General features: G+C 48.9%; 1 protein-coding gene across 1 annotated transcript in view; it reads left to right on the forward strand.

Moving 5' to 3' along the window:
* The window catches only part of Satb2 (SATB homeobox 2), a 147,413-nt gene extending 136,354 nt beyond the window's left edge, over positions 1-11,059 (forward strand). Inside the window, exon 10 of the mRNA XM_013511972.1 lies at positions 8,218-11,059. Coding sequence (XP_013367426.1) covers positions 8,218-8,679 — 462 coding nt within the window. The 3' untranslated portion in view covers positions 8,680-11,059. The remainder of the gene's footprint in view (positions 1-8,217) is intronic.
* The last annotated feature ends 2,109 nt before the right edge of the window (positions 11,060-13,168 follow it).

Raw genomic sequence — 13,168 nt, forward strand, 5'->3', positions numbered from 1 at the left:
TGTGTAGTGTCTGAGGGAAGGGGAAAAGAAAAGTTCTGTAGACACTCCGTTTGTAGGTCTGTAGCTCCAGGGGACAAAAGACAGACTTATGAATATGTTGCTGACTTTTATTATGAGCATGTCAGCCATGCATGAGCATTGCACTGCTGACTCCTACATCCTCTTCACATTTTTAAATGATAGATAACCCTTACAGAAACAGCTGTCAAGAAATCTGTTAAACTCTTAGCATGCATCATCTCACTTAATCTTCTTAATATTACGTGGAGATTTAACAGGTAACAAACACTGGCTTGGAGTCACAGGAGACACAACACTGGCGGCTTCGGGTGGAACTGGGTTGGGACTTGGAACTGCCTAACTCCGAAACTCCTGTGCTTCCACTTCTGTCCAGTGTCGTCTTCTGCATCCCAGGGCTCATGTAGTGCCCTGGGATTATTTAAAACACAGACATGGTAAATAGGTGGATTAATAATAAGGGAAAAACTGTGTTCTCCGATAAACACTAGAGGTAAATTCTTAGAGTTAGCGACAGCTTCTTAATTAACATTTACTCAAAAGGAATAATAGTAAGAAAAACTAGCTATGCTGAACAGGATAACAGCTGCTCTGAAAATAAAGAGCTAGCCTGGGACGAGTCCAGTGTGGCCAGGCTCAGAGGCTGGAGGGAAGCGGAAGAGTCACGTGGATATTTATGTTCATTGTTAGTTGTTCATGATAGGTTTTTCCTGCTGAGCTTCTAAGTCAGAATTAATAGTCTTTAATGCTGATTGTGAACCAAAGTGGCTACTTAAGAGTGTAGAGCTAAGTTGTTGACACTTAAATCACATGGTGTTGTACGTGTCGTACACTTCTAAATCACAGCGGGCATTTCTGCATCTGCTGACCAAGTACTAGTTGAGTAATGCCTACAGACTTTCCACCAGTGGTTCCTACCGTGGTTAACTGTGTTTTTCTCAGAACTCTTAGTGGAAGAAAGCTTTTTTCGAACCAACTATTTTATATTTTGTTGTCACAGAGGAGGTGAAATGAAACAAGCCGGAGTTGTTCCGGTGCTGATGCAGGATGGGTGTGGACAGGGGCGCTCTTGCCCACTTTCTCTTCTCCCGTGCCACCTTCCCCAGCCTGGCACACTGGATAAGGCCCCTCCTTGGTGAATCTTGTCACAGAGAGGCCATGGACGCCTGGGGCACTGCTCTAACCTGTGAGCAAGCGGGATCTACCACCCTGTACGGCCACCTCCTTCAGAATTCCTCATGTTCTCTGTATAAAAAAGACCGCAAAGTCTTGACATATTATAAGTAATCCAGTTCACCCCATAATGATACAGTGAATTATATACTTTCCTAAACTTAATCATTCAAGATCTTACTTCCTTCCCTGCAGGCAAGAACCATTATATTTTACACATGGCTCACAGCTGGTTTTCATTGAGGCCTTCAGAATCTATTTGAACGCTGGGAGCTTTAAGAAGAGCTGCTTTATCTTTCGTAGTCAGCTTTTGTCATGGTACCGTGAGGTCCTTTTGTTTTCAGAATTTTTGTCTTGAAGGCAGGAAAACAACATGTGTCCATATTATAATTGTGCTTTGTGACTGGGAAGGGAACTTTTGGTTTCATTTTGAAGTTGATGTCTCTTTCGAATGTATTTACGACGTGTCTTTCTACATTGCTGTTTTGTGTCCTTTTGTGCATGTCTGTGCCGTCTTTCAGCCCAGAGAGATGCCGGCACGTCAGTGAGGAGGCCCTCGCTCAACTGTCAGCTCTGTACTTATTTACATCCTTCTCCTAACTAATACACCCATTCTTAATCGTTGATACTGCACTCCTTAATGAAAAGCTGTGTAGATTAATAGGCCCAGTTACTGTAGATTGTCCGTAAATACTCAATAGGTGGATGTACCTTTCTAACTCTGTTAACTCAAGGCTCACTGTTTCACACCCAAGTCCTTTCAGGTGTGTTAAGCACCAGGGGCACAGAAGGCAGCACAGGTTCAGGGTGAACTAGCCGTGCCTCTGAAATACGAGTGCCAGAGCACACTGGCAGTTTTTATGATAATGTTGCTATTTGGGAACTTTGATGAAGATCTCGCAATGTGCTCCAGGCCGTTTTCACCACTCAACCTGTGGATGCGTGAGTGTTTCCTCTTCTCTGTAATAACAGTAGAGGTTTCCAGCTCTACCCTGCTTCTGGCTGGGCCAGATCTGAGGATCGCAGCACAGCTCGAGGGCTTCCCATCTTCCACACCGCTGCCTTCACCACCCGGCCATTTCTCCCCAGCACAGGGCTCTTCAGCAGCTCGTCCTGCAGAGATGGGACTGCTGTCCTGGCCTGCGTCCCCTTGGTACAGGGCTGAGGTTTTCTATTTGGTTTAATTGATGCCACCGTCAGTAGCCATGGGAAGCAAGTGGCCAGCATCGGGGAAGTGCAGCTCCAGCACGCCAGCTCTTCAGTATTCAGATGCCAGGCACTCCTTGCCCCGCCCACTAGTACTAGCGCCCTGGCCTGGACAGGGCTTGTGTCCCGTGTTTTCCCCTGCCCAGCACTGCTCCTCCCCATGCCTGTCCTCCCACACGCGGCTCTGTTGTTGCTCAGGGCATTTATTGCTCCCTGGTAGTTTATTTATGGTCTGTATCCTCTGCTCAAGAGGCTTCATTCAGTTTTTCTCCATGATTCTGCACCTAGAAGACAGGAGAAGAGAATGTGAAGCCATGGGCTTTCAAGTCAGGCTGGTCACCTTTAGAAAGCTGAGCCACGAGCCTTTAACAAATCTGCAAGTTCAGTTTTCTTATGGTAAAGGTAGGCGCACACACTGCTCTCCAGACTACGGGGAACAGCACAGCATACAATCTGTCGGAAGCCTTTAGGCCCGTGTTCCACTTCAGAAGCCTGGCATCACTGCTCGCATCTCTAATGCTGTTACCATTGTTACTGAAATCACTTTGTTACTTCACTACTGTGAACCCTTATTATCAGATTGAAAAATCAACAGCGGTATGAAACAGGTTTTCAAATCAACCTTTCTTGGCTCTTTATAGAAATGATCAGAAATGAATTTGTTGACTAGATTAGTTTAAGTTCAGCTGTGATAGAGAGAAAGCCAAACCAAAAGTAGTGTGAACTGATGGGTTTTAGTATGCCCACAGGGGGCAAGAGTAAGAGGGAGTAGATAACCATCCTTACAAAAATGATGTGTTTTTGTTATTTTGGAAGATCAGGAAGTGAGATGATGTACCTTAGGGATAAGGATCACTGTCTTGGTTACTTTTTTCTCGTTGCTGGGACAGAAATACCTGACGCCCAAAATGAAGGAAGGAAAGGTTTATTTCGCTTACAGTTTGTGGAGGTTTCAGTCCTTACTTGGCAAGTTACAAGGCAGAGTGGCACATGGCAGAGGGCTACAGCTCATGGTGGCAGAACACAGCAAAGCAACAAACACCTAAAAGAGAGCAATGACCGCAAGCAGCCTCTTCCTCTCCCTTACATATGCAAACTATCCACCCCAGGGCGGGTGTAGCTCTCACACCCATAATCAATCAAACTCTAAAAGCCTGCCCCATGGCCACATGAGGCTTTGGGGGGACACCCAGACACAAACCATAGCAATCACCTCCATAAACAGTAAAATGCATAGATATTGTACACCTTGATAGTCTTTTAGACACATTACACAGTCTTTTAATCAACACCCAACTGACAAGAAAGAATATTTCCACCATTGCAGGTGGTGATTTCCTGTCCCCTTCCACTCAGCTCACCACGAGAGTGACCATTATGTTGACATTTGTCACTGTGGATATTTCCTGTTCTCTCCCATTCTTGTCTATTTCTTGGCTTTTCCTTGTGACTGTGACATGCGTGGCCTTGTGTGGTGTTTAGTTCACCACGTTTGACCTCTGTCACTTAGCTGTAATAGGCATGCGATAGTGTCTACACTAGATGCAGAGCAGCCGTCCAGCTTCCCGCTGCTCTGTTATGTCAGCGTGATGCCACAGTCTATCCATGCTACTGTGGAGAGACCGTGCTGTTGCTTCCCGCTGGGGAAGTTAGGACGAAAGCCGCTGTGAAGATGCCCTCTGGGGACCAAGCGCTTGGTTCTGGATTTATAGTGTGTGCATGACTTCGAGGAGGGGCATTTTTACCCCCTATTCTCGCACGGGGAAAAGGGTGAAACTGGAGTCTGCAGACCTAGGCAGTTGTACATACGTTTCTGGGGAGATGGTTGGATAAACTTAAAGAGAAGCACAGAATACGTTATCTGGTTGCAAGAAGAGCAGGTTAGGAAAGAACACACCTCCACTCAGTGCACAGGACGTTCTCTGTCTCAGCGGGAGTAAATGTGAATTCTGTGACTTAAAAAGTAATTGGCCGGACGTGTGGCCGTGCTGCCACAGGCGTGCGAGGATGCTCCGCTCACCTGTCCACGTGGCAGGGGTCGGAGGTGCGGCACTCGGGGCTCTCGCCAGAACAGACACCACCCTCAATTCCTTCGAGTTAATGCAGAGGAAAATGAGGACACACACGGAGGAATTCTAACAGAAAACTGAGTTCAGCTAAATGGGACCTCAGGCACCTGTCCTTTGAGAAAGAGGCAAAGAAGCTGACATGATTTATCCAAGATGTGGGAAAGATAAAAAAAAATGAGTTGATGCTGCCCGGTGGGCGGGATTTTAGAATAACACTCAGATTGATCTTCCTCTCTTCAGAAGACCCTCCTTTAAGCATTAGGTGCTGTCCTGCACTTGGTGGTAGCAGGGATTCTCAGCTACTTCCTAGAGAGGAAATCATGCCCTTCTTTAGCTAGAAGTTGTCTAGGGACAACTCTCTGCTAGAGGGGTCAACATTTTGTTGGAAGGGCCGGGGATATAGCTCAGCAGCACAAGTGCCTGCTTCGCAAGCGCAAAGGTCCTGAGTTTGATTCCTGGTACCAAAAAAAAAGACATATTGGTGGAATAAAGGTAGTTGGGACAGGTAATTTTAGGACTCTTTTCATCTCAGATATTATATATATAAAAACATATATAGTGATACATATATGTATATGTAGTAAAACCTTGGATTGTAACTTGTTCTGTGAATATTCTACAAGACAAACAATTCTAATAAATTTTAACTTGATAAACAAGCAACGTCTTGCAATACGAGTAGCATGTGAACCCAGGTTCTACTGTATGTGGTGAAAAGGAGTTATAGTCAAAGGAAAGCGCAGGTGTTGCAGGAAAAACTTAGCCCTTCTGATAACTTAAGAGTGAGGCTCGGTTTAGAGACGCTCATGTTGTTGCTCTGCATTGTGATTGCTGTTTGTAGTGGTGTTAGTGTCAGTTCTCGCTTGACCCTCTTCATGCAGATAATGTCCTGTAGCCCCGCTTGCTGTTGTAGGTTATCTGGACAGAAGCTATGTTTTTCACTTCGTAGAGAAGTTTTTCTCAGTGTTTCTCATCTGGAATAATCTTCCCAGTCTGTGCCAGATGTGTTCCCTTGAAACTCACTTTCTCAGGCAGATAACTCCTCATGCTGACAACACCGGTCTGGAGGGTTCCCCTGAGGAGTGGTGCATTTCCAGTCTAGAGGCTTCTCCTGAGGTTTTTTGGGCTTCAGTTTAGAGACTTCTCCTGAGGTGCTGTGGGTTTCTGGTTTGTTATGGATCCAAATAACACCTTCACGAGGAACCGTAGGATTAAATTTTTCTTAGTCCATGTGAAGTTTTTTAAACTGCCTGGCACCAAATAGCCATGTAGTGTGCAGTAGCTCTTATTATTGTCCCTTTGTTGCTTCATCCATGGCCTCCCTGCGCATATGCATCTCTGTGCTCAGTTCTGAGAAATGAAGGGAGGTGAAGTTGTCCAGTTGGGCCCAAGGAGAAAAGTGCTATCATGCAGAAAGACTATAGGAACTTCAAAGTACAGTTTTGGAAAATCTCTTTAAATCTAACCAGTGCACAATGGAAAACCCCTAAAGAACCAATCTAATTATTCAATTAAATGGAACCGTTCTGCTGACTTTTACTACAGAAGGCAAGCGTAATTTAGAAAATGGGGCATTTTAATTCTCTTTTGTTTTCCAATTAACACAATTGCTCTAATGGGGAGTGCCGTGCCTAGCCCATGTTCTTGGAGCATGTGCTCTCTGCCTGACGTCTGTCTCACGGAGTCCCGGCTCCTCACCTGTTGACCCAGAGGCCGGCTTACTGCTGGCGCACAGGGCCCACACTCTGGTGCCAGCCTGCGCCATGCTGGCTGCCTGGGCAGGGGAGCCCCACGCCCCACTTCCCTGGCGGATAATTAGGATGTGGGAGCAAGCAGCTCTCACTTTTCTGCTGACGCCAGCTCACCACAGCAGACCACACGAGTTTACTCTTAGCCGGGAGTGGTAAAGAAAATGCTAAGAACACTGATTTTAATTGGTCAACATGATTTGGCTTGAGTGCCACTGTTTTATAGTCCTGTGTTTTAGATTTCTTCCTGCCACCAGCCGTCAGTTTGTTATGTGTAACAGATACTCTATTTGCTTTTGATGATTACTTGAACAATTTAAGCCTTTTCTGTTTAGTATTTCTTTATTTCATCTGCCCTAATATTTTTTAAAGGCTGACATTTTCACGTTGTGGGGAAGGTATGTTGTCGTCCGAGGGCCCTCAAGCCTGGGAGGAATGACAGGGATTTCTTTCTTCTTTCTGTTTTACTGCTTCCTGTGCTGCTGTGTGTTAGCTTGGAAGCAGCAGGTCCCATGAGCAGTGTGCGCTGGCGGTGGGGTGGTGGGCAGTGCTGTGCATAGTTCCTTAATGAAACAAGACATGTTTTCTCCTGCCTTGATTGGGGTGATTCTTCCTGAATACTGGAGAGTATTTGACTTGTGACTCTAATATGAAAAGGATTGCATAAACACAGAAGATGGTAGAAAGAGGACTCCATGATTTTAAAAAGTGAACTCACTCTTCCAGAAGGTCTTGGGAGGATTCAGGAAGCCAGGTGGGGCTGAGCCAGACGGGATTCCAGGCAGGCACCGAGGTCCTGGTGGGCCTGGAATTCCACAGGCGTGGGGTGTGAACAGTGGCCGCTGGCCAGGGCTCCTTGTCAGAGTCATTCCTGGCCCCCCTCACCACGTCCTTGTCACATAGGCCTGTGTTGGAGAAGGGCTGGTTTCTCTCACTGTCTCCTGGTATCGCTCTTTGTCTGGAATGCAGAAGTCACTCAGTTAGTATTAGAACAGGACATTGTTTCACACAAAGGGACAACGGTGAAGGTGTGACGAGGGCCAAGCAAACTTTGCTGTCTAGGGTTTTTTGTCCCTTTGTTTGTTTAATGAGAAGGCAGTAGGTGGAAATAAAAAAGAACTTACTTAAATTACAGCTGGAAGACCTAGACATGAAAAAACAGAAATTAGGAGGTCTACAAAAATAGAGGATTAGTTTTAGTGATACTTAGAATGTCCAACTGAGTATGACAGTTATTTAGAATTCATAATTGAAGAAACAATTACATCCTTGAATTACTTCAAAGATTTTTGTATTTCTTGAAACCTTATTTAAAGATCAGAGTCAGAGCAAAGAGAAAGCAAGTGTGCTCCTGATTCTGCACAGGGTCGGTTTTCTGATTCAGGCTGGCAGTGAAGTCATCTTCTCCCCAGAGCTGGCGCTGAGCTGGAGGTGGCCACAGCCGGGCCCCTCTGGGGCGCTGGCTGGAGTGAGTGAGCTGGGTGGGGACAGTGGGGCTCTGCAGAGCTCAGAGGAGTTACCGTGGCCCTGTCCTGACAGAGCTGGCCGGTCCTTGGCCCGGGACCCTGCTCTTCCTCTTCGTGATGTACTTAATCCACACGATGGCCCTCGGAGGTTGGCACCTTCCCTCCCCCTACACACGATGAGAGTGAGTGATGCCCGAGGGTCCAGCTCCGGAGATGAGTCTGCCCTCTCCCTCCCTGTCCCCTATCTGTCCTTTATCTTCAGAGAGTTGGCAGGGCTTGGTGTGGTCACAGTGTGGAACCTGGAGCTAGATGACCTTGGGCAGCTAGTGACACCTCTTCAGGTCCAGAAATGTGCCTGCCTACAACCAGGACCCCAGGAAGACCGGGTTTTGTAGCAGAGTCCAACTCAGCAGAGCCTGGCTTTCTGAGTAGCTGTGGTGTCACTACAGGGCTGGCCAGGTGACCCACATTGGAGGGCTGATGACATGTGGAAGGTAAACCGAGTCACATGTTGGTCATGTCCTCTTCTGTCCCCAGGTCCTCCACCGACAGCAGTCCCAGCCCACCAAGGAGAGCTCCCCACCTCGGGAAGAGGCACCTCCCGCACCCCCTCCGGCTGATGACAGCTGTGCCAAAAAGCCCCGCTCACGCACCAAGATCTCCCTGGAGGCCCTGGGCATCCTGCAGAGCTTCATCCACGACGTGGGGCTGTACCCCGACCAGGAGGCCATCCACACGCTGTCGGCCCAGCTGGACCTGCCCAAGCACACCATCATCAAGTTCTTCCAGAACCAGCGCTACCACGTCAAGCACCACGGCAAGCTCAAGGAGCACCTGGGCTCCGCTGTGGACGTGGCTGAGTACAAGGACGAGGAGTTGCTCACCGAGTCAGAGGAGAACGACAGCGAGGACGGCCCAGAGGAGGTGTACCGGGTGGAGGCCGAGGAGGACAGCGGTGACAGGGCCAAGGCTGCACCCGCCGAGGGCGACCAGAGATGATGCAGCCGGCACAGCAGCCTCCGAGGGTTCCTCTCTCTCTTCTTTGCAGACATCCTCCTGGCTTTGTTTTATTTTTGTCCTTTTATGTCTGTCTGATTCTCCTTGCCTGTCATGACATTCCTCTGTTGCGCAGGACATGCCTGGAAACCGAGTCCTGTTCTTCTGCCTTGTCCAGACATCGCCTTGGCAGAGACCTGCAGGGCTCCGCCATCCGCGGCCCGGACCGAGTCCCAGGGCCCACGGGCCGCTGCCCACTGGCCAGTGACAGGGCGGGCTGTGCCGCAGGCCCGGGGGCGGCGCGCGTGTGTATATGTACATGTGTCTGTATCTACAGAGCTCTATTCCCTGCGTGGACAGAGACCCTGGGCCTGCGAGGACAGGCTGCACAGTGAGTTCTACAGAAAAGACTTGGCCACGTGTTAAAACCACTTCACAGGAGTCACTCTGGCTTTTTGATAACCTGCGGCCTGCTCTCAGGGTGGGGTGACTATTTTTTGAACTCCTATTTATTTTTTTGTGTTTGTCCCTGATTTTTTTGAATTCAGTGGCTTCCTATATGGCAGCTCCATGGGTAATTTTAGAGGTATGTATTTAACAGGATAAATCAACACTGCCAAAAAACAAAGAAGAAGAAGAAAGCGAGTGAAAACAAATCAGGGCAAATTAAAATGCTACAAGTCAAATTACTCGTAAAGACATAGCGCACACTTCCGTGACTCTGTAGCGGACTGGCATCTGTCCGTCCGTCCCTCGTTGGTCCTCGCCCTGGTGAGCGGATCTGTGCCGTGGAGGCCAGGTGAGGAAAAGCCAGCTCTGCACAGAACCTGCCCGGCTGCAGCCACGGCAGCACAGGGCACCCGGAACGCACACCAGGAGCCACAGTTTGCCGAGAAATCACTTCCCTGTGGTGGCATCAAATCTTAAACTGTTAAGCCTGCTCATTCCTCGTTGTTGCTGTTTTTGTTTTGTTTTGTTTCTTAAATAGAAAATAGTTCGGGGTATTGTTAAGTTAGAGAAGAGGCCGCCGAGCAGTCCGAGGGGCCCCCTCTCCCCACCTGGCTCTCCTTCCGGCACCCGGGACTCCTCTGCCTGGCAGTCGCCACCACCCCAGCCTCGCGTCTCTGGGCCGCTGCCCGCCCTGGGCCGCAGCCCTGGCCGCAGCGTGGTTTGAACCTTGCGCAGCTCCAGGCAGCAGAGGAAGTGAAGCAGCTTCAGTAGGTCACCTGCTTGGCGCGAAAGGAAATTGCCCCACTGCCCGCATCCGAAGGCCAGCAGCGCCCGTCCCCCTTCCGCGGTGCAGGAGGCGACCTCACCTCAGGTGGCCGGCTCCTGCCACCTCCCTGCCGTTCACAGCCCCACATGGGTGGGTTTTTTGAGTCGTGTCTCATGCAACCTTGTCAAAAACCTCATGCAATATCACTTTGAAAGTTATTTTCTGTTTACCACACAAGCATTGTAATATAACTGTTAATACTATTTATATATTTGAAAGGTATAAAAGGTAGGAGTTAAAAAAACCTCTATGTGTAGATATTAACTCAGAACTTACAATATACAGGGAGAAGACACGTTGCAATACAAGCTAACTCTAGCTGCTCAGTGACCTCTGGAGTTTTTAAAGGGACATTTTCCTGTACTTTTTCCAATAATGACGTTTCAACCTTACCTTGCCATGAGCGTCACGTGTCTGCGAAGGGGCGGCGGCCGCAGGGACGTCGCTCTTTCCTGTCTGTAGATGCCGCAGCTTTAACCGGAAGTCCGCGGTTGCTGCGTCCCGAGCCCCGAGTTACTGCCCACCTTGTCTTCTCACGCTGTCGCTGAAGGTCACTGCTCACACCCTAGGAACCGGTTTTGCCAAGCTCTTACCAGGTGGCTCATCACTCGATGACATCCGCATTGGGTACTTTTACACTTCAACCAAAAATTTATTAGGTATTTTTCAATGCGAAGTCTTGCCTTTTATTTTTTAAGTTCACTGCCAAATTTGCAGTGGTTCTAAGTGAATCTGTGGGCATTTTAGCCTGTGGTCTTGCCAGATCTTTGCGAATTACAATGCATATATGTCTATTTATTCAATATCTGTCATATAATATCTATTTGGAAGAAGAAACTTTCTCTTGTAGTGCCTCTTGACAAAGCACAATTTCCCGCCTTTTTTTTTTTTGTGAAATGAAAAGAAAAAACAAATTGTGTTTTATTGCAGTATCAACAATGTGAATAAGGATTAACATATTGTAAATGTTCTTTTTTCCATGTAAATCAACTATCTTTGTTATCACTAAGTGATAATTAATTTTTAACTTATGTGCATTGTTAGGCTGTTAGAATTTTTTGGTTGTTAAAATAAAACGCATTCAATAAATCTGTGTTCGTCACTGTGTCCCTGGGTGCGGCCTTCTCCTCGCTAACTTGCGACAGAGCCCTCCCTCCGGCAGCTCAGGAGAGTCCACAAGCATGGCCACAACCCCGGCACCCACCCGGGAGGTGTTGGGGTATGTGCGGGGTGTGGGTCTCCTTGTGTGCGTGCATGTGCGTGCGTGTGTAACCACATGCATGCTCACATCCTGGAGCTGGCAACTGGGGGAGCCGTTTATCCAACCATTCTGCCGCATACAGACAAAACTCACATGTATAAAGATGCATTTATGGACTCACTTCTTTATTTTTCTAGTGACTGTTTTCTGTTTATAATTAAAAAACCACAAATGACTGCGTGTCAGGAAACTTTTGGAGCACATATGTCCGTGGTTAATGGACATAATAAAAGTCTTTTCTATTTAGAGCTGGGGTCCCGTAATGTGTGCATAGAGGAATGCCGGAAGGATTGCTGTATCTGAGAAATGTGCGAAAATGATCTTCTAGAAAGTGCCACAATGGAAAAAATTACTCAAAGGATTCAAGTCAGAGGAAAGAGCAAGTGCTTGGCTTTAGAACCAGCAAAGAGAAAGTAAATTAAAAAGTGGTTTAGTTTTCTTTTGATAATGTCTTTTCCTGCTTTTTTCTTTTCCATCTTTCTGCACTTGGTGTAGCTCTCCTTGCGTTTCTTCCGTGCTGGCTGAGAGCCCACGGCCCTGTGAGCATGTCCTGAGGACACGTGGGATCGGAGAGCGGAGTCCTCTGTGGATAGGCAGGTGTGCGGGTGCCGGGGTGACTTGGCTCGGTGGTGGAGGCTGATGCAGGAGGCCACACTGTCCCCAGAGCCGAAGCAGGAAAATGAAGGAGCGGGAAGGGCCACCGGAAGCAGTGTGTAAATCACACCTCTGGGATAGGACCAGGCCAGGAAGCATTTGTGAGGCAGTTTGACCTGGTGCTGCCGAGTTCTGTTCTCCAGAAGGCAGAGAGAGATGCCCAGTCCTGCCCTGCGGAAAGTCCTGTGGACAGAGCCCGGAGCCCCCACCCGCAGGTCATGCTGCAGTCAGTGAATGTTTGTCGAGTGCACTGTGTACCAGGCCTGGGTGACGTGACGTGCGGCCCTTAGCGCTGTCCCTGCGGGGCCCTCTGAATTCACGGAAAGGCGCAGGACAAATCCAGGAAGAGGGAGTGGATGGTGTCCGTGGACAGGGATCCTTACGTGCTATGAGGGACAAGAAAAATTGTTCCCCAGCGGTTGGGTCCATGAGGACAGCCTTGGTTGCACAGAACAGAAAGAAAAGGTAACGATGATCCAGACAGTGTTTATCTGCTTCTCACATAAAAGGAGTCGCTGAGCTGTGCTGGCCTCGTGACGTGACCCGAGAACATCCCCACCCCTCCAGCTCACAGCTGCGCTCTTCCCTGTGTTCGATCTTGGCTTCCCTCCTCATGGTCCACTGCGACTGTGGCTGCCCTTGCCTTCGCATCCACCGTCATCACACCAGCAATGACGTAGCCCTTTTCTTCTCTACTCACTTGGACTTTCTCAAGCCCTACACCTGTGTGAAGGGAGGCTGGCAAGTGTTCCTGCCTGAGAAGAGGAGAGGGTGGATTTGGGCCGGCAGCAGACAGCGCCTGTGCGGAAAGTGTGGAGGGAGGTCTGCAAGAGGCTGACAGGAGGGGTGGGGTGAAGAAGCGTGTTTGCCCTGCGCTCCTCCGCCAACCTTGGCCTCTTGCTCCTCCCCGGCTCAGTTCCTTCCCGGCTGGCTCTTGGTCAGTCAGAACAGCACTTCTTCCCGGGAGCCCTTGCGGCTCTGCGCGGCCAGACATGATGCTCCCAGTGCCCAGCTCATGGCTTCCCCAGCCCTGGAGACCTCAGCCTCACCAGGTGGAGCAGGCTGACAGTGTGACACTGTCCAAAGGCACAGTGGAGAGGGCAGCAGCACCAGGCCTGTGGTGGGGGAGGGAGCCCCAGGGATAGGCCCAGATCCGCCCTCGGGCTCAGTGAGTCATTCGAGGTACTCTCGGTGCACTCACGACTTCTGGACCTTTCCGAGTGGACTGACAAACCTCAGCAGAAGTAAAGCATGTTCATGGAAAGTTTCCGAATTCTCTCAATATGTCCGTAGAACAAAGC

The sequence above is a fragment of the Chinchilla lanigera genome, unplaced genomic scaffold, assembly GCF_000276665.1.
Source record: "Chinchilla lanigera isolate Chin_1 unplaced genomic scaffold, ChiLan1.0 scaffold00002, whole genome shotgun sequence".
In the NCBI taxonomy this organism is placed as follows: domain Eukaryota; kingdom Metazoa; phylum Chordata; class Mammalia; order Rodentia; family Chinchillidae; genus Chinchilla; species Chinchilla lanigera.